Below are 21824 nucleotides of genomic sequence, written 5' to 3'. Positions count from 1 at the left end.
TTGGCCTGAGTCTGTATGTCATAACAGTGACGGGGAGCTAATTGGAGCTGTTCTGAAGAACAGACACATCTGTCTCCGCAGTCGCTTGGTGCAGCAAGCGATGCTGTTTAGGAGAGGAATGGAAGAGCACTTGTCCCATAGAAACTGAAGAGGCATTGAGAGAGGCAAAACAAGCAACGGGCTGACGTTTGGTGAAACACTTCTCTTCCAGACCACAGGTTCTTGCATAACGGTAGGTGGCTTGGATTTTGGAGATCTGTCTTCTTGGAAGGGTTTCTGACCGCTACTTAGTATCAGGTTATTTCTGCTCTTGGCTGCGGTCAGACACGGGACAGTAACCCTGAAACAGGAGACACCAGAAGCAAAAGTGACTAAAGAGGCCGCTGACAATCATAGACCTGAAATGGGTCTTCCAGGAGCTCAGTTGGATGATTCAGCCTGGTACGAATATAGCAAAGCAGGAGCATAGGATATAGGATATAAATAGGAGAGTGGCTCATCTTCATCTCTGTGACACATGACGGAGCTGGCTGGTGCTCGGAGTGAAACAGGCACAGGGACCCCCAGAAATGCCCCCGCCTGTAGGCTACTAGTGACCACGGTGGCTTAAAGGAAGGCAGCCCAGGAGCTGGGTAAGGCGGTGCTGTCTCACAAGGCCCAGGTGACACGCTGTGATGAACTGGTCTCACCACATGATGCCACTGTCTCTCCAGGCGCTGAAGGGCTGGATGGACGGACAGCTTTTCTGTCTGTCCTTCCCACAAGACCATGTCCATGTTTTCACTGCTGTCTTTGGATGCCAGCTACAAGTGGTCCTGTGCTTGAGCTGCTGTACGCAGTCTCTTTGGGAAGAGCTGAAGTTGTGCAGCTAAAATCATGCCTAAAATCAGGGGGCCACCATGCATGGGACAGGGTTCCTTCTGCTGTGCCTAGAGGGGATGCACTGGGGCACAGAGAGTGCTGAGATGCAGATACGGCCCGGACCTCTCACTGGGGTGAATGCAGCTGAGCACCAAACTCTTGACTGCATCAAAACACGCCACTAGGATTTTGCAGACTGGTGGCTTGTAGCACAGGAGGACTCCTGGGGACTGAATTTCCCATGAAAAGAAGGGCAGAGACACTGGAGTACAGCCCAGGTGGTGCAAATTTATGCCTAATACTAGAAATCAGTAGCTTGGTAGAGCAGCTCTCAAACAAGACAGGGACATCTGTCTCTGCAGTTGCTCAGCACCTGAACAGCAAATCAGTTTCGGATGAGAACTAATATCCTGTCCAGTAGACTGATCTAATGAAAGCTGAAAGAGTATTTTAGAGAGATAAAATGTCCTAGAAGAGTGGAAATTGGTGACAATACAAGGGCGTAATGCTGTTCTGGAAACCATGACTGCACCTTCCGCCTCCGGCATCTGCAAGTCAGGTGAGATTGACAAAGGACAGCAGATTGTAGAAGGTACAGCGCCAAGCACCAGCTTTCCTTGGGGCACTCAGGGTTACACCAAGGGCCGCTAAATATCACCTCTTGTCTTGCTTCATCCTGGCAATACCAAGTGACACAGCAAGGACAGTGAGCCCCACCATCTTTATGCAGTGGACGGGGAGATGACACAGCAGTGGTTCTCAGCTGAAGTGGGAGGATGTGAGTAGTTAAGGAGAGAGGGCAGCCCTTGGAGGTGGGAAGAGCGCAGTTGGTTATGTTTGCACACACCATGTTTAAGCTGAAAGGCATGGCTTGTAAACACAAGGGAAACGTAAGTGTGGATTCCCCACCTCCTCTGTTTCATGGAAGCAGTGAGGAAGGCAGGATCCAAAGTGTCACGGTCCTTGTGGTGGCACCCAGCAGTCTTCTACCTGAGAGACAGCTTTTGGATCTGGTGTCCCAAGGGCTGGGCTCTAGCCTCAGACTGAATCAGATGGAAAGAGCAGGTGGATTGGAAAGTAAAATCTCTCCTTCTGACACAGTTATGTGGGAGGCAATACATTCAATGAGTTAGCGCCTGAGGCTCTGTTACCAGGGCACTTTTTAGGCAGAAGCACTCTACCTCTCTTTAAACGGAAGCGTCCCCCCTCTATAACTCAGAGATGCTGGTGCCTGCCGAGCCTTTGAGCTTGGATCCATAAATAGAACGTGTCAAAATATTGCAACATATTATTAACCTGAACTACAGTGTGAGAAGAGACAAGCTAGGGACCGGCTTTCCCAGATGTCGTTCCAAATGCATGACATCAGCATAAAAACCTGCTTCACCCCAGTGGAAAATCAGAGGAATAGGGCTGAGGCGGGCAACAGAGTCTCAGGGTACGTCCCCTCCATGCGGCTTGCTGCAGCGAAGCTGGGAAATTAAACCTGAGAAGAGGATCCAGCAGACTTCAGTTGACAAAGATGTATGTGTGGGTGGGCCTGAAACCCTCTGTGTGTGCTGTTAGCTAGAGCAGGGCACCAAACTTGATCAATATACAGATCTTCCAAAGAGGTAGAGACCTTGTACAGTAAATTTCAGCTTTCCAAAGCCTTGCATTCCTACAGAAGCAATCCCTAGAGCCCCAGGGGAACCACAGGTAGAACACCAGGCCAGAGTTTATCCTCCAGCCCTTGAGATGACTCAGATAACAACAATCCCCCTTGAAACTCTGTTCAGTCAGACAGCACTTACTTGCTGAAATCTAGCCAGTTATTTTCTTTAATTTCCTTTTTAAATCTTGGCTCATTTGTCCCCAGTTATTCCCTTGTTTACTATACTAAAGTTTTATTTTGTCTGTCTGGTATTTGCACCTCCAAATCCAGCTAATTATTTACTGTATTTCCCTCTAGCTGCCATTGTCTGAGCTATGCTAGGTTAGTTCGTTCAGCTTCAAACCTCCCTTAAAAGCCAAACTCTCCGGCTTGTTAATCATTCTCTCCTGCGGGGACTTGATTACAGGACCCAGCCCATGGAAGAAAATTATTAACTCCCCTGCCTTGCAATCAATAATTCCTCTACCAAGGCAGCCTATTTCTCCTGGAAACAGGAAAATGGAGGCGGGCGGCAGTATGGGCGCTGGATGACACCAGTGTTGGCCGTTGGGTGCTTTGTTGGTTTGGGCGCACTGGCCTGGGTGATACGACCAGGCTGTGACACAGGCAGAGCCTGCACGTTACCGGCCGCATCCAACACCGCCTGCCCGCGGCCAGCACAGGCTTCTGGCCCGCACTCTGCGCCAAGATGGCGGCGGGGCCTGGCAGAGGAGGAGAGCAGCTGGGGTAGACCTGGCCCCCGGGCAGTGGGGCTCTGCACTGGGGCTCACGGGGAGGTTTTGTTCCTCCCACCCGTTTCAGGGTCGGGCAGGGTCTCAGCGCCCCGGCGGTGACAGCTGCCTCCTAGGCCGCGCCCGCCCTCTGCTCCCCTCTCCGAGGGGGTGCGGACGGGGACTGAGAACCTTTAACACGCGGCAGGCTCGCCCCTGGAGTCCCGCCTCCCGCCCCTTTCCATTGGCTAACGCCGCTATTTCTTTTAGCCACTATGACAGCACCTGTCTGAGTTTGGTCTCTGATTGGCCGAAGCGGCATCTCTCTCGGGGACCCTCTCTCAATAACGCCTCTAGGCCCGGCCGAAAAGGCGTCGGCGCGTCGGCCCTGGCGGCGCGGTGCTCTGCTTGAGCCGCTCTTCAGCGACGCTCCCTGGCTGAGGGGAGCGGCGGGGCCGGGGCCTGGGATGGCGGGGCTGGGCCCCCGCGACTGAGCGCTGTCGGCGGGGAGGCAGGGCCGGGCGGGCTGGGCCCGCGGCGGGTAGGAGCAGGGCCGACGCCGGCAGGGGGGCTTACGGGGAGGGGCTCACGGGGAGGGGCGGCGGGGCACCTCAGCCCGGGGCGGCGGGGCCTGCCCCGGCGGTACGGCCTGGCTGCGGCGGGGGCCGCGGCCCGCTGAGGTGAGCGGCGGAGCGGTATGAGGCCCCGCAGGGCCGCCGGGCTGAGGCGGGCGGCCCCGGGTGAGAGGGGAGCCGGGACGTGCCTGCCGGGCGTTAGCAGCCCGCGCCTCGCTGCCCGGTTTTTGCCTACACGGAGTCCGTCAGGGAAAAAAAGGCTTCGTGCCCTGCCCGGGGCTGCTGCGGGTCTTCGGGTACAGCTGGTACCGGCCCGGAGGCTACCGGGGGCCCGGGCGGACCTCGCTGCGCTCTGGGTTTCTGCCCTGCCCTTCGCAAACACTCCAGCGCGTCCCTGGGAGGCAGCTCTCTGCCTCCTTACGCGGCCTGGGAGCTTCCAGAGGCACCGCTGCCTGCCCTGAAGGGCAGAAAGTAACTTAAGATATTTCTCCAGGTCTCTGGTTGCTTTAGCAGCCTTTAAAATAGGCAGTGCTTCCTTGCCAGCGTAGAGTGAAGTGACCGTGTACTGTTACTTTGCTTCACTCGCCGCCTTCTTGCTTGTTGTCTGTGCACCCACCTTCTAGAGGGGAAAAATAACCCAAAACCAAACGACAAAAAAGTGAGAATACTTATTTCTGAAAGACATCCCTGAACTGGGATTCTCTGTCTGATGGGTTTAGATTATTGTTGATACTTCTGCTTTTGGTATTTTTCTTTGGTTGCTTTTAGTATTACAGTTCCTTTCTTTTTAAGTTTAGTTCAGAACAAGATGCGAAAATGAAACTTGGAGAAAAGAGAGAAAACAGTCCTTGGTCACTGGTTATGAAAATCCTTGTCTTGTGAGTTTGTTCTAAGGGTAAAATGAAAAATACAACTGTTGTGACCAAGAGTGAGATTTGAAGAGCCATATTGAAAAGGAAGAGGAAAAAAAGGCTCTTTTAAGCATTTAAGTTATAGAAGTAACAGTCGTGTTCAGGCAGGAATCTGGTCAGTGCAGTTTTCTCTTGCACAAATACAGCATTTTAAGGACAAATTTTAACCATTGTATGATCTATACTTGCAAGATTCTCTGATAGCATTTTCAGAAAGAAAGAAAAAACCTTTTATTGTTTTATTAGAGCTGAAACTCTGGTAGTATGTAATTCACCTTTACGTGCTTGGGCTTTTGAGAGCACAGAGAATTGCCAGCGATTTGAACCCCAAATTTCACTGAGCTCTGGTACAGTTATGGTGCCATGAATCAAGAGATGACATCCCCTCGGTGAGAGGCAATCGTTTTCACTGCAGGTGCAGCTGAGCCTTCCCCAGCGCTCTGTCACAGCAACCTACGAGTCGTATGGATATTCTTGGTCTGAATGAAGCTTGGGAGTCCAGTGCCTGGAGAGGGGAATACTTCTCGGCCAAGTCAGGCTGAGTGTAGCAAGTGTAGTGTAGAAAACCTACACTACTCAGTGGTAGTGTAGAAAACCATTTTATTTTGTTTTCAGGTGTGTGGTGAATAGAGCTGCCTGCTAGAAGGAAAAGGCAAACCAGGACTGCGGCACTGGTTTCCTTTTATGTGGCTACGGGGTGATATTACCCTTGTTGCGTAGGTTGGGCTGGCTGATGTGAACATCCCTGCGGAGGCAGGGTGTGGTGAGTGATCTCTTGGATATGCTCAGCTGTCTGGATTTATTTTGTACTAGACAGGGCAAGGGTTTGGACAGTGTGCTGTAAGGGGCAGTGTTGCTGGGGATGACAAAACCTAGCTGGATCCTTGCCATCAGTTCCTGGTCCCGGTTTTGTGGAAATCTTGTTGGTGATTTTGACAGGAACGGGACAGTTCTCCAGATCCTCGCTGTAGGCCTTACCTATTAGAAAAAAATGGGGATTGTGCTGTCTTTTTTTATCACGTTGGATGTTCTGTTGCTCTGCCTTTATTTATACACTTCATCTTGGGAGGAAGAATAGGATACTAATACCAGGCCATAGCAGGCAGCCTGGCTGAGAGGTAGGCTCGATTCTGCTTTGCCCTTTGAAACCTCATGACTGGAGCTCTGTTACATGTGGCCAATTCCTCTTCTTATCAGCAGCTCGCTGCTGTTGTGTGATAGTGGTGGCTTCTATGGAAAAAGAATGGAGCTTGTTTGTTCTTTTTATAAGGAAGATGTTTTTCCCACATAATTCTCTCGCAGCTCAAGCTCTTTTCAGTGTGACAGGAAGATTGGATTCTTTGTCCCGGAACAGATATTAGGAGGTTGTGATGGTTTGCAGTTAATGATGTTACACTGCCCATCCTCTGTGAGGTTTTTCTCTACCCTTTCCCAGCTTTCTTTAAAAATGAGGTAGAATTTTTTTCTGCGTTGGCAAATGTGAACGTACTTTTCCTTGCTGATGCTGAGATGCAGTGGTGTTTCAGAGGAAGAGGATGGAGAAAAATTATTGGCAGAAAATCATTCTTGATGGTGTCAATTCAGAGAAGTGAGAAGTTGGATGGAAGAGAGATAAGTCTGGAATATTAAGGTTGTTTGCTGGAACCTCTGCTAGAACTAGGATTTTTGGCACAGATTTTGCCATCTCAGCACAAAGTTGATCTTTCCAGGTTATGCATGTGTTTGTTTAATGTGTTGTCTCTTGTGTAGCACAGCATATAGCAGTTGCAAAAGAAAAAACCCAGCTCAGCAAGCATCTATCAGCATGGGTGAATCAAAGGGAGGGTTTGTTAGCTGAGGGTGGGATGATCCCCTTACCCCTCAGACGACCTGGGAGGAGTCTCGGCCTCTGAAGAGAAAGAAGAGTCTGTGGCTGATGGTCTTGAGCAGTTGGGGAATGCGCTACTGAACTTTAAAAGCTCAACAGATGACACAGGGCTGTGCTGATTCTTTCTGACTTGTGAGTCACCCAGAATTTCACAGAGAAAATTATCTTCTGAGTCCTGTCGTGAGGGCTGTCAGTTTTTGTCATGCAGCCAGCTAGAGTCAAACAGGGAGATTTTTTTTGAGACAAATCCTGGATAGCACACAGACTGCTAGAACACTGCCTCTGGCAATGTGTATCTTTAAGATGTCAGTTGATAGAGATTTTATTTTTTTTAATCTGTGTGTTGTCCATGACTGCGTCTTTGCGGAGTGCCAGGAGAGATGATAGGACCTTGTGTTTGCATTCAGCTCGTAGCTGGTCAAGTGCCTTAAGGTGAGGATTGCTGTTTTAGGGTGGGAAGAGGAGAGGGTCTGCACAAGAATCAGGAGCAGGCTTGGCAAGGTAAATCAGGTCAAAACTCTACTATATACTAAATGCTGCTCTGAAGTACTGTGTGCCATTGTCCATTTTAGCCTCTGAGGTGATCATAGAACCAACAGAGGGATAAACTGCTGCTGTTGTTTCTGCCAAACACACCGGCACAGGCATGAAGCATGTGGAGTTTTATGGATGGTAAAGCAGAGTTTCCCTTTCATTTCTGGAGGGACAGTTAATATCGCAGCGGTGTAGGGCCTGGGGAATGGACAGGTGGCAGAAAAGATGTGAATGTTCTCTCGGGGAAGGCAGCTCAAAAAGTTTCATCAGGGGAACGGGAAGTTCTGTCTTGTTATCTTTCCAAGGGACATGAGAGGTATGAGGTAGGGTAGGCAAAAGATTCGGGTGCCATGACTCTTCTGATTCTGACTATAGTTCTTTGCTGCCCAGGGGTTTGACCTTAGGAAACCTGTTAGGTAGGGACTGCGTCTGGTCCTGGGTTTGTGAACTAGTGGTGATGATGCTGATCTGTGTCTAAGTGCAATGCAATTGAGACTGGTGAGTGTAAAGAAGCTGGAGACCTTTATGCTAACAGGGTTTTAGAAAGGTGCTGTCTTCTCACAGCCTTACTCTTCTGCTTAAAATCAGAGTAGCTCTGGGGTCTTACAGCATTTTTCTTCTAGCCCTCTGCATCTTGGCTTTTGCCAGGCTTGGTTTTGGAAGATAAAGAGTCCATACAGTCCCTTAAGTAAAAGTATGTGAGGCTTTCCTGCTCTCAGACTATGGGGTTGGTAGCAACAATGGGTTTTAGGTAGGGGACTTCATTTTTTTTCTTTGCAATAGTTTAAATCAAGTCATTGGCTATAACTTCTTGACCTTAGGAGCTAGAACGATAATTAATGTTCTGGTACAGCGGAGTTTCTGTCTCTATCCGATAATGCCATGTATTGCTGCTGAGTCTTGATTTATTCTATGAATCTGCCAAAACTCAAAAAAATCACAAAATTTAATCCAGCATAATATTATGCTATTTTGAAGGTGCTTGTTACTTTGATACAAGATAGTGTTTTTGTACTGTCCACCCTAATGGCTATGTGCAGAGTAAGGGCAGGTGGCATTTCATTGTGTAATACAGTCTTTCTGGTGATGATAATTTGCTGTAACAAGTAGGAGGCAGTTATGTAGGAGCATAATGGCAGGGATGTGTTTTTTAGCTCTGACTCACAACTGATTTAATGTTGCTTTTTGTCTCTGCTGTGGTTGTCTTGCCCTGTGTTTGACCTGGACCAGAAGGAAGTCAGGATATTCCAGTCCATGATGTCTGTGATGAGATTCTTCGGGTCTGACAACATCACACATTCGACTGCCCTGGTGACAGCACTGGATAATGTGACAACTTTGTCCCCGACAATAACGCAGGCAATCAATGACACCAACATCACTGTGCCACACAAGTGCCTGTTGTTGCTCTATGAGGACATTGGGAAGTCCAGGTGAGATGGAAGAAATGGGACCGTGGTCTGGCCCTGGGCCAGGGGATAGAGCTTGCTTTCTCAGAGTTTGGTTGAGAAGGGACTGGGGCTGGTGCCTTGCCTTCTAGATGCTGAAGAACAGGGAAAAACCTGATTTATTTACTTTTTGCAGAGTCCGCTACTGGGATCTTCTGCTCCTGATTCCCAATGTGCTTTTCTTTATGTTTCTTCTCTGGAAGCTGCCCTCTGCCAGGGCCAAAATCCGGGTTACTTCCAGCCCAATCTTCACTACATTCTACATACTAGTGAGTACCACTCTGTGCTTTTGAACTGATAAGTTAGTGTTTTTTATTACCACTCATGAACAATATCACCGAACGAGTGGAGAGAGTGCATAGACCAGATCTCACAGGGATGAAGTCTGTTTTTAGTTGAAGGTATACTACAAGAAGGAGACACAGACGTTTATTATTTTTTTTTTCACTGTCTGAATTGTGCTTTTCACAGATTCTGGGACCATATCTGCTGGATTTGGGTGGATTTTGTTCTGTGGTGATTTTATTCTTTTTTTTTTTTCCCCCTTCTTTTGTTGCTTTTCTGTCATGGAATTTAGCATCTTGCACTTTTTTGTTCCTTGCAGTCACATATGGCACAAAACCAGCTTCTCACTGAGGTAGTGAAAGTGAAACACTGGAGAATACATGAAGCTGTTGGAAGGCTTGGTCATCTGCTGTAGAAAATAGTGATGTGACAAGGTTCTGGTTAGTCTGGGAATGTAGACACCCAACCCTTTTAGTTTCTTTCCCATTGTATCAAAGTGACTGCTGACTTGGTGATGTTCTTGTTACTTCTTAAGGTGGAAACAGAATATGTAGGCAGTACAGGTACAACTCTCAAATGTGTAAGACCTTGTCTTTTCTCCTCTCCCCAGTTTAAAAAGGCACGGGCAACTTTTGATCCTGTTAAGGTAGTCTCTATAGTAATCTCCGAACTTCAGAATACTTATTAACTATGTTACTGCTCACAGGGCATGATAAATGCCCCTGAATTTGTTTAAAAATGTCATTCAGAAGCTTTATCATAGGTGCTTTTTGAGATATTGGCTTACCTCAGTGTGTAGCATAATGTGCTTGCTCTTCCTCAGTGAGATTAGTAGAGGTTGTAGAAGTAAATATGTGTTTGAATTGGGTTAGATGGGAGGTGTTCTTCTTTGGGCTGTGTACAGGTACTGGCATGGCAAAACCCAAGAAGCATCAAAACTAAATCTGAGCTAGTAGCCTTAACTGAATCTTTAGTGGAAAGTCTTGTTAGCTCTTTCAGGCCTGGAGTGTGGGCACTAGGCTCATGCACAGTTTTGGATAACCAGCTATACACATGAATGCTCCAAACTTTTAAAAATATTACCAACCATTTCCAGTCTGGATTGAAATCTTCCTTTATGCTTCCATTAATACACAAAATCCTTGGAAGTTTGTGCCAAAGGCTTTGAAAAGCAAAACTCCTGAGAAACCAAAGGGAAGAAAAAAGTGAACTGACTGTATGCTGTTGACTTTTTCAAAACAGAGTGAGAAGCAGAAAGTGATGAAATAGCCTTAGAGGGAAACACTGTCATTCAGTTTGATCTTCTGGAATATGTTATTGGGAAATGAGGATGTGTGTTCTGTGAGGATTTCCTTTCAAACGGCTGTTTGTTACACCTTGAAGGAATGCTTTCTTGTGGAGTCAGTGATTAAATCAAAGTTAGCAGATTGGGAAGAGTCTCTACCTACTCATAGAGGAAGCAAAAAGGGTGTGTTTTCCTCTTCAATGAGCTGTTGCACCATATATTTGGGGGACCTTCTTATTTGTCAGTGTTTTGTCTCAGGGTTTTCCACCCCAGGAGGAGCGTTGTATTACTCTTCTTTCATGGCATTTACATCCCATCTTCCTCTAGGGAGGAAATATTCAACTGTAGCTGGCTTATTGGTCATTTCTGTTCTCCAGCCACCTTGAAAGCAGCTTGGACTCTTTGTTCTCAGATAGATTTCGCTGTCTGATACCTGCATTGTTGGAATTAGCCTGTGACTTGGAGAATTTTATCTGGAAAAATTGCTTTTTTAGAGGGTAAATCTGCACAGCAGAGGGTAGATATATCCAACTGAGATCTTAATTGCATGGTATGGCTGTGACAGCACAGGAGTTGGTAAATTAGCCTTGCTGAGCTCCATGCTGTCATGCTTAAATGATACATGAGCTGACTTGGGTACCTCTGTGTTGTACTGTGCAGCAAGGTAGGATGTTTTATAGCTGTTGGCTGCAGCTGAGTTTTTTTCCTCTGTGTTCCTGCGCATTGTCAGTGTTAAATGAGAGAACCGCAGATTTTAGTTTTATCACAGATCTGAAGTGTGGTAGTCAGTATCAAGTAGCTTCTGTTGTCTCATACGATTTGTTTATTCAGTCGTACCAAGCCCATGGTCTTGTAATTTGGAGGGATATGGTTTTTTGTCTGTTTTTTCTCTTCCCGTGCCCTGGTGGACTGAAGGGTGGGTAGACGGCCTGTAAAAGTACTGTTGTAAGGAGTGGATGAGACCTGTTCAGAGCTGTTTAATCTGACAGTTGAGGAAATTTATTCCTTTCTAAATTCTAAGCCTGAGGAATCTTCTTTGGGAAATGAACTCTAATAAGCTACAGGAAATCCTTAGTACGCATTATCAGGCTTGAAAGCTGACCTGGAAATGTTATTCCAAAAGGGTCTCTGGTCACTGCTGCATATGTGCCTTCTGACATGAGCTCACTTTTGGTATCTTTTGTGTAGGTATTTGTGGTGGCTTTAGTTGGTATTGCCCGTGCTGTTGTCTCCATGACTGTGAGTGCCTCTGATGCTGCCACAGTTGCTGATAAGGTAGGTACAACACTGATTTTAGAGGCTCTGCTTTGTGCAGTTCTGGTCACAGCAATCTGCTAAGGCTTTCCTTTTATGTGCATACAAGAAGAATGTATTTTCTTCCAGTACTCATAGCTATATGTACGATGGAATCCTGTTCTGATAGCTGTATCTAAATGATCACAACATCCAGGGCTGTAAAACAATGGACTTCCTAAAATAGATGCACAAATAGTGACAGGAAACCTTTCCTGTTGCAGAGATGGAATGACTCTGCTTTGCAAGAGATAAACATTCAGATACCTTTAGTGGATAGGCAAGACCTGGCCTTTGCTACTCTTGCAATATTTGAGTGGTTATTCGAAAAATATTTAGTTCTTTTGTGCTGAAAGCAAATAAAACCGAATTCGCTTTTGAGACTTGTACCTGAATGTCTTTGCAGCCACTCTGAGCACAGGGTGAACCCTTAGCAAACAGGAAACAGCTTTGTACATGTTGTTCCTTTTTAGTTATTTGACCTGTAGCAGAATATTACCTAAAGGAAAAAGCTCTGTAGTTATTGAGGTGTTAGAGGAAGAAGAGCCACCCACAGAGCTCAGGTCTTCTGGCTTTTTCTCTGGGATCAGTGTGGTTCTTTCACTTTTCCCTTTAATGTTACCTGTCAAAGCATTGCAACGCATGGCTTGTTGTGAGTGGTTGGATATTTGTAGCATTTTAATTCATCTCTGTTGAGAAGATGTGAGAAGGTGCTTTTCTTCAGCTCTGGTGTTGCTGCTAAGTGCACCTTGCTGGGAAGTCATGCACTAAGACAGATACTTTGTCAATTTTTCCTGTAAACACATGTATTATTATGTCTATTCTGTTTCTTTTGTTTTCTCTCTCATATATATATACACACACACACATTGTGTATTTTCTGAGATTAGAAGTGTCTCACCAAATGCCTCTTAAAATAATGTGTATCTTCAAGAGAGAGTGCCATTCGGTGTTCAGAGGAAAAGGATTAATAATTAATCTGGGGTCTTGTTCCAGGTTTGGCACTGATTTATGGCATGACTACCTGGAAAATTGCCTCACTTGCTGTTTAATTGGTCTTGTTTTCCCAAATAAAGCATGGGAACGGAAATGATAAGCTGGAAGTGGGAGGGCTTTAGAGTTGAATATACTTTAGATTTCAGGACTAGTAGCTTTGGAAGAGTGTAGAATACTGAGTTTATTCAGTCATAACTGTACTGCAGAATCTACTGCTTTAAGAACTGGCCCTGTTTAATATTATACTTTTAAGGACTTCTTAGGTTTGTGCTCCTTGGGAGTACAGCCCAAAAAACACATCCAAGGCAAGTGGCAGATCCTCAAATGTGCCAGACCATGGCCACTTCCTCTCTCCATAGGCATGCTGTTTGCTTGCTCCCACACAACTGTTCTGTTTCACAGGCATGGATGGGGCTTGGAACAATCATATAATTAACACCCCTACAAAACACGAGGAAGGTTTGTGGAAATGACCTGCTCCATTCAGAGGCTGTCATCCCCTGGAGCAGAGTGTGGAGTTTCGCTGTATTAACTTCTGACTGGTTCCTGGCTCCATCTAATCATATTTGTCTGGTTTCTGTTATCCCTCAGATCCTGTGGGAGATCACAAGGTTCTTCCTTCTGGCGATTGAGCTGAGTGTGGTGATTCTAGGCCTTGCCTTTGGTACGTGTCAGGAGGATTTTGAGTGCTTTGAATGTCTCCTATTCCCTTTCATTCCACAGAAGCTGCATTTTTAAGTTTGTGGAGATGCTGATTCTGTAAAGTGAAGGAGCTCTAGAATAAAGACAAAGGACAAATTGGGCAGTTTTGGTTAGAAACGGCTGAAAACCTGATTATATTTACCTCTATGTCTTGGGCAATTTCAGGATTTGTATGTGCTTTGTTTGTCCTTCATGCACGTGGTGGAGGAGTGTACAGCTTAGGTAAAGAAGACTTATGCAAAGATTAACTGTCTGGTCTTTGCTTCAACTCCATTTGATTTAAGATGGTTCCTTTGGGGGGTCCTTCTGTCCCCTCCTTGGTTGGTTTGATTCCATCTTGGCTTCATTCAGCAGATTTAACTGTACCTGTAATGCTACATTTTTTCAGTTGTATGAGTGAAAATGCTGTTTAGAGCACCTCTTCCTGTGGGTCAGAGGTAGAGGAAAGGGAAGTTGGTAGGTGTCACTGTTGCATCTGCCAGTGGGACATCCGAGCACTAGTTCTTTCATCTTTTGAGGGCTCATGGAATAATTTAGGTTGGAAGAAACTTTACAATATCTCAGTGTACATGATACTGGAGTAATTCCTGATTATTTTTTTTGTAACCCCAATGGAAGGACTTAGTTACCTTCTGTATATTAGTGTGGGCAGAAGGAAAGCAAGTTAAAACCTGTTGTTTTGTGAGTATTATTTTGTTTGTGAAAGGCTGAACTCTCCAAACAGGGAAGCAGTTTTTAGTGGTTGCGTGAGCTTTAACCTTCCCTTGAAGGCCTCTGGAAATACAAATGTTTGCCTGTATTGATGTTTGAGACAACTGATTTTTACCAGGGCTGGGATCACATCCTAAGTCACTTCTGTATTCCTTAATTCCAGGTCACCTGGAGAGCAAGTCGAGTGTGAAACGTGTTCTGGGAATCACTACAGTGCTGTCTCTGGCATATTCTGTCACCCAGGTGAGTATATTGGAGCAGAAGAATTAGTTTTCGCAGAAGAGGGGACTTTGCTTGGAGTTAGGCAGTTAGGTGTGGGACTGCTGTCTGCAAAGTGGCAGCTTTGCTCTTTGGATGAGATTTTGGGGGAATACTGGATGCTTGTGGCAATGTATCAGGATCCCACAGCATCCACCAGACTATATCTCCCTGTCTTCGTGGCGGCAGGAATGGCTCAGCCAAGGTCAAGACATGAGCTGTGGTTTAGATGGATTGTCTTGTTTGGTGAATCCTGGGACACGAGTGAGAGTTTTTCCACACCTGAGCCACAAGTGCCATCATAACTAGATAGAGAGATGTGAGGTGTGCTTGCCAAAGAAGGGCAGTGCACTGGGCCTCTTGTCTCCTGAGTCTTTGAGAGCTAAGACCTTCTGCTTCTTCTGTTCAGAATAGCAGCTGGCTTGCTAGTTCAGTTTATTAGCTGTGTCTTCATCTCTCTGAACAATGTAGTATGTGTCTTGGTTTATCCTCCTCGGTATGTAAGTGGTCAGCCCTATGTCTCTATACTTGGGGCAGCTCCAGAGTAACACACAGATCTTTGTTCTGTGACCAGGCTCTTGCTTGCAGAGGCAGTGAGCTGATCATTACCACATGATAATGCTGGAGGAGCCTCCTTAAATACCAAGTGTTTGAGCTGTATTTGGGTTCAGTGGTGCTTACAAACACTTTTCTCTCTCTACTGTCTGTATGGTAGCTTCTGTTCATACCATTTTTCAGGAATTCAAGCGAATGAGACAGTGTCCTTTCCCAACTCTTGCAGAAGTGTAAGCTTTTGTATTTTGTATGTTTCAGCAGGAAAGGTCTACTTTAGAGATGGAAATGGAACTCTGTCTATTTCAAACAGAAAGAGACTTGCATCCTCTATCCTTTCATTAAGTCACTGACCTGGAATGTCATTGATGCTGGTTTCCTTCAGATGCAGATTTCTGCCACTTTTTTCCCTACTTCTTGTTTTCAGTTTCTTCTTCATCTCCTTTGTGAGCTTAATTTGGTCTAAGCAGAGCAATGGTTGAGTCTTAGGTGGCAGGGACAGCTGTTGTCTGAACTTCTTTCAACACAGTCTCCTTTGTCCAGACACTCACTTTAGTGAGGATGCTGCCTATAACAGAATCATGTTGGTGCCATTTCTCTCCTAGGGTACCCTGGAAATCCTGTACCCTGATGCCCACCTTTCAGCAGAAGACTTCAACATCTATGGCCATGGAGGGAGACACTTTTGGCTTGCCAGCTCCTGTTTCTTCTTTCTGGTAAACACTGGGCACGTGTTACGCCCTCTCATAGCTTCTTTGTATTTTCTAAATGGGGCAAGGAGGATAATTCATGTATAATAAAGCCCTAGTCCCCCTCCTGCCTGATACAGTGCAGCACTGATGCTTCTCATGTAGCAGGGGAGCTGAGTGTAAGCTGTGGCAGCTGAATTCCAGCTGAAATCAGGTTTTCTTCACTCGTTGTTTCTCAGTGACCACCCTTTGTGTGCTGATGGGTGTGGTGTGTGGGGTCTTCACATCTGCACCATCTGCACAGGGTTTGTGTGGGTCTGTGCCTCTCTCCCGAGATATCTAGGGAGCGCGTGACACCACACACCATCCTTGCAAAGATTGTTGAGTTCAGTTGTCCAGCAGCCACGGAACAGTTAGTTCTTTGTCTCAACAGGTCTATTCCTTGGTGGTGATTCTTCCAAAAACTCCTCTGAAAGACCGGATTTCTTTGCCCTGTAAGTGACTGTAGTGTGTTCCATAGTATAGATGGAGGCAGCACCAGGATAAAACATAGGTGGGAGTAAGGGGTTGCTGTATCTGGTTGCGCTGCAGGTACATCCTACTGTTGCAGGGCACAGATACATGGCAAAGGACTGATAAGTTATCCCTGGAAAAATAGTATGTTGTGCCTTTTGCAGAGCAGAGTAAGAGCAATTGCATTGCTACTTCAGTAGCTAAACAATTAACATTAAGAAAACAAGATTTACTGCTCAGTTAATGATACAGATGCAATGTAAATATATAATCCTCAGACAGCCGTAAGAAATGGCTTCTTAATAATAGATTCTTTATGATGTTAAAGTGTACATGCTGGTCATCCCCTGGGAAAGAAAGGCTAATTGGGAGCTGGTTAATAATTTTTATCTGGGTATTTATTTCATTAAGATGCTTCTCTGGTTTTTCGTTTTATTGCGGAATATCTGCAGTTCTTGATTTGGGAGAGAAGTTGTGTACTAAGCTGTTTGCATTGGGCTGTTCTCTCTCTTAAGTAGTGTTGGCATCTATGTGTGGGTACCCTGAGGGAGTGGATATGTGTGGTAAATGCCACAAGCAGGTGGGCCTGGGCCTGATCTGCCTAGTGTCCAGCATACCCTGCTGCTCCTGTCTGGGTCTCCAGTTTTGTTAGTGCTGTACATTGGAAGGGCACAGCTCCTGGTTCAGCTGTGGGGTTTTTGTTTGTTTTTCTTATGTTCAATTATGTGACTGACACTGGTTCCAGGTGCTTGCCAAGAAAATCTGTGCATGTGTCATCCTATGTGTTTTCAAAACCTGTCTTGTATATGTGTGTGTATACACATGCAGGAGGGTATGGTTTAGTTTGCTATACCTCCATCAGTCCTGCCCGCATGGGACAGAAAAATGCAGTCTTAATTCTTCATGAGTTCCTAAGCAGACAAGATGGTGAGATGCTTCTGTTGGATTTGCCATGTCCGTCAAACAGATTTGCACTGGGCTGGTGCTTGTGAGGTTGAGCTTCACCTGTGTCTATGTCTTTCCTACAGCCAGGAAGAGTTTTTATGTTTATGCTGGGATCCTGGCACTGCTGAACCTGGTGCAGGGCCTGGGCAGTGCCCTCCTCTGTGTGGATATCATAGAAGGACTGTGGTATGTATGCTGGAGGAGGGGGTCTGCAGCCCCGTTTCTTATGTTGCATTTGAGTGTCTTTAAACACTGTCTCTCCCAAGAAAACAAACTTGTGCTGTGTTCTGAAGAAGGAATAAAGTTGTTGCTTCTGTTTTGTGCCAAAAGACCTCTGTGTAGTCAGCAAACTCACAGTGGAGAGGTCTATTGAGCTGCATGCTGTGCAGTGGTCTTGAAGTTTGAATCCAGATACCTGGCCATTAGCTCATGTGTCATAGATAATAAGGGGGGAAAGTAGTCTGTTTGCTAGAAATGGCACGGAGATATCTTATTCGTATATGGAGTCTTATTCTGCAGGGATCAGTGTCACTTCTGTGAGTCAAAGTTGGGAGCACTGTGCTTTTGGTCAGATCTTGCATCTTGGCATGGTTCCCTCATGAGTGTCTAGGAGCAGTGACATGTGTTGATGGCAATGTCTGTTACTTTGCATCAGTTTGAATTTGTTACTACAAGACTTTTCTTGTGTTCTGCTTGGGCACTCTGAAGGGAAATGGGATCATTCTGGGGGGATGTGGCGGGTGTTATCCAGCTGTACTGTGCTTGAGTGCTAAATTCTGTCATGTTTCTTTTTGCCATTCACAGCTGCGTTGATGCTACCACATTCCTTTACTTCAGCTTCTTTGCACCTCTTATCTATGTGGCATTCCTGAAAGGATTCTTTGGGTGAGTAGCCAGGAACAGGAGTTTAGAGGCTTTTATGGTCATTTAATTGTTCCGCACCCAAGTTCTCGCCATCTGTAGAATAAAAGCAGGGACTAGAATGCCAGTTAGGGAACCTGTTTTTAATTTCTGGTCTTGCATTTTTTCTTGTGTCACCCAGAGCTGCTCACTTCTATCCAAGACTCCTTTGTATTCAAAGTAGAGCTGATAGTAATGTTCCTCTCAAACATTTATGGGGATCGCTTCTTCAGTGTCTGCATCCTGTCTAGTACAAAGTTTTGCTGCTGAACTTGGTAACTAAATGGCTAGTGAGAGATTGAGTCCCAGAAGATTAAATGGTCTCCTGGGTGGGTTTTGGGATAGGTTTGTAGAAAGAACCTAGGGATTAGGTAACCCTTTGGCTGAGGACTGCTCTGCAATGGGCCCAAGAGTCACCAGTTTAAAGCACTCGGGAGTGGGATTCCTGGGTGGGGTTTGCCACCATGTGGCCATTCAGAGGAGATGCATCTTAGTAGAAAAACACGAGTGTTTTAGCATAGGCCTTTGCCTTTATCATCCATAAGCAAGAAACATCAGGCTTTAAAATAACTAAGAATGTAAAGTACTGCTAAAATATCAAAATGTGTCTCTGTCACCTTCTGAAATCACAAGGGAACAGTGTCTGGAGTTAGAGATGGAAACTGGTCATCCCCAGGTGTTTCTATTTTCGGTTTCCTGATGTGCACAGACGGAACTTGAGGAAGACTTCCGTTCTGTTCGTCTCAGTAACCAGGCTGTTGTGGAGTCCACTGGATGTTGTTGCTCTCAGTAATATAGAGCTCCCAAAGATGAGAACACCTTTCCCACACTGGAGTTGGGATTCCGTCATTTTTATTTCTCTTAGGTGACTTAGTCTAAAGCTACATTTAGTGTTACTTTATGGCAATTACTCTGCTAAGTATATTTCAGGACTGAAAGCTAGTGTGGAGAGTTTTTAGGGTGTGAATACACAATTTCTTAGTGTTGCTGAGTTTCAGTTAAGGATAAGTGGCTGTGATACTACAGAGCTTAAACATATATTTTTAATCACTCCAGGTCTGAACCGAAGATCCTGTTCTCCTACAAATGTCAGGTGGATGAACCTGAGGATGTGGATGTGCACCTACCCCACCCTTATGCTGTTGCCAAGAAGGAAGGAATGGATTCTGGGTTCTACTCGAGCACTCAGATTGATACCACAGCCTACCTGGATGACGTGGCCTCTATGCCATATCACGTGGGCAGCATAAACAGTATAGACAGTGACCGCTGGAAAGCTATCAATGCCTAAGGCAGGGCTACCCGCTTCACACAACGCCTCATTCCTTTCCTTCCAAACTCCCTGATACCACAGCTGGTAGGGTGTCTGCTGGAAATCTGTCCTTGGCTATCTGCCATGGCTTTCCTCTCTTCCTTAGGATTTCCGAAACCTATTGTGGAACTAAGTTGGCAGTCCAAACCCTGTTGAAAAGACTGTTTTGTTGCTACCCGAGAACAATGTAGAACAGTTTTGTTCATAAATGTATAAACACTGAACCTTCCTGATCCTCCATGTTCCAGATGTGAATATGACCCAGAAGACAGGCCTGACTGGCACCTCTTCCTTTTCAATGACTGAAAGCACTTGTCTGCCAATTAGGGGAATGGTGTTTAGGGATGAGATTGTTGATTTGACTGCTGTATTGTACATATATAGAAAGAGTTTGGGGGTTGACACCAAAGATGGTCTTCCTGGGCTTTTTCAAGCAGCATGGTTGCCCAGGTCTTGTCGTAATGCAACAGTGTAGGTGGTGATAGCCGTGTCTGCAGAGGGAAGCTGGTTGCCTGGGCTCATCTCTTGTTTCAGTTAATACTGATGAAAATAATGAATTGCAGTTGCTAGGGGTTAAAAGGAGTGTTCTGAGCGTGTGGGAATGAGAAGAGAGGTATGAAGAGGAATGAACTGTTCCTTGTGCCCTGGGAGCATTTTGGGGGGATTAATAGCCAGCAGCATGGATGTGAACTGATTGAACAATAGGGTGACAGAAGGACAGACAGTACTGCTGTCTAGCTGAGCTGAGGTAGCCTGTGAAACATTCTATGGAGGCTGTACTGCTGTGCATCTGAGGAGAATCTAAGTAACAACACTGAATCAGGGCTGAGTTTCAAGAATAAACCTGAGAGGTAGGTGCATTTTCCATCTGCACCCTTCTTCATGGTGCTCTCAGCGTCTTGGGGAGTGCTGTGAAAGAGGAAGCTTACTCTGCAGATGAAGGCTCCAGAGATGTTAAGGTGCTTGAGGCAGAGCAAGAAGCCCATGATGAGTCCAAGCTGTCAGAACTTAGTGACTGGAGACTCTTGAACACCATAGGTGTGCTAGAATCAAGCTGGCTTTTTGAGAGGCAAGTGGGAGATGGATGGGTTTCTCTGGCAGTGTCCTTCTCTTATGTTGCAGTTCAGATCTCCAGGCTTCTGCTGGTCTGAATAGGTTTTATGGCTTGATGTGTTGAAAATACTTATGTGCATGTGGAGCGTGGTTCATTTAAAGACTATCTGGAACTTCTTATTAACCTCTTCCGTGCTGGAAAATGGACTACTGTTGTCTGAGCTGTCTGGCATGCAGTTTCAAGACATTTTGTTCCAATCCAGGGACTGTTCAGCTGAAAGCTGCATCAGGCTGGTTTCGGGGACATACTGTGCTCACCAAGGATGAAGAGGTGTATTCCTCTAGCTTTGGGGGTGCTTTCCTACCTGAGTCCTCCAGGTAGGTGGAGATCTGCTATAAGCAATAGCAACTTTCCATTAGAAGTGGTAGAAAGAGGGAATTTGAAATGTTTGGGGACTGTGTGAATCCCTTACCCTAACTCACTGCTGTTCCTGAAGAATATTGAGGTGAGAGTTTCTGCAAAGTCGTCGTGCAGTGTGAAGGTGTTAGTTTAGATCACGAGCAGGTAGGGGAAAGCATTTGCTACCAGATGTTCCCACCATAGGGAAGGCTTGGTCAAGAACACGAAGTTCATATTGGTTGCCAAAACTATGCAGGCCCTTTGCTTATCTTTTTTTGTTAATGAACAATGCAGCCTCTCTTCTGCCTGTGGACTTTGCCCTGCAGGCCTCTAAGTAGCACTGGCACCTTGAAAACAAACACCACCACCCCTTCCTTTTTTTTTTTTTTTTATTTGAGGGAAAAAAGCTTCCATTTGTTTGTGTGCGAGAGCTGAATTGTCTTGTGGGTCAACAGCCTTTCACATTTCTTTTCCATGCAATGACCGTGTAAGGGCTGGACAAGCAATTCATCCAGTCAACCCTTGCCATATTAGAGAAGTGTTCCATGCTCCTCCTGTCACTTGCTGTGAATTAGCCTGAGCCGCACTTGCTTGCTTACTCTAGAAGGGATGGATGATGTGGTGCCTGAATTGCCCAGCTGCTGCCTCTAATGCTGCTTACAACACTGATCCTGAGCTGCTGTTGGAAAGTGTGGGAAAACCTACAAAGCTTCCCTGGAGTTGGTGGGCCTTGGACAGAGCCAAGAGATATGAAGGTCTTAAAGCAGTTGAGAAATAAAGCGGCAACAGCTTTTCCGTCCCAAGGAGTGTTTCCTGAAGGATCACCTGTGCAGGTGGTCGACATGTCCATCCTGTCCTTTGCTGGCAGGACTCCAGTATTTCTGGAGTGTCCCATGTTCTGCTGCTGAGGAGCTTCTGCGCTAGGTCATGGACTGACCTTCTTCCTGTTGTATTTTTATGTATATATAATGCCTTGGGCCATATTCCCAATGGTCCTTGAGCAGAAGTGTGTTATGTGTGTGAGGGAGATGCAAAGAGAGAAAATATAGAATAAATGTATATTTTTGTTTGTAAAATAAAGAAATAAAATTAAGTTTGGCATAAATGGTCATACTTTCTTTCTCAAATGATCCATATTATGGAGAAAAAGTAGCCTTCATGTTTTGGTTTTTGATTTTGTTTTTTTTTTTAAAGCCCTGAGCAAGTGTGGCAGATAACAATGTAATAATGTGATGTCTTTTTGTCAGAGATGGGTCATTCCTTCTCAGAAAACTGTTACTAGAACAGCAGATGACTGTGCAGAGAGTGGTCTCCAGGTCTAAATAATTGTCAGTGAAGCCTTTGATTCTTCTCTTGGTAACTAGATCTTG

At 45.7% G+C, this 21824-nt stretch overlaps 1 protein-coding gene across 1 annotated transcript; it reads left to right on the top strand.

The window, feature by feature from the left end:
• The first annotated feature begins 3674 nt into the window (after positions 1–3674).
• On the top strand, positions 3675–19955 carry TPRA1 (transmembrane protein adipocyte associated 1). Its single transcript, XM_082487879.1, has 11 exons — positions 3675–3766; positions 8343–8545; positions 8697–8829; positions 11319–11405; positions 13011–13083; positions 13996–14075; positions 15248–15358; positions 15765–15825; positions 16873–16975; positions 17594–17674; positions 18746–19955. The coding sequence occupies exons 2-11, from the start codon at positions 8367–8369 to the stop codon at positions 18978–18980; spliced, it is 1143 nt and encodes a 380-aa protein (XP_082344005.1). The 5' UTR covers positions 3675–3766; positions 8343–8366; the 3' UTR covers positions 18981–19955.
• Positions 19956–21824: the final 1869 nt, after the last annotated feature.

This window comes from Vanellus vanellus (assembly GCF_965231255.1).
Source record: "Vanellus vanellus genome assembly, chromosome: 9".
NCBI lineage: Eukaryota > Metazoa > Chordata > Aves > Charadriiformes > Charadriidae > Vanellus > Vanellus vanellus.
Note: the sequence above shows the minus strand (reverse complement) of the source record. Positions and strands in the feature narration are given on the sequence as shown.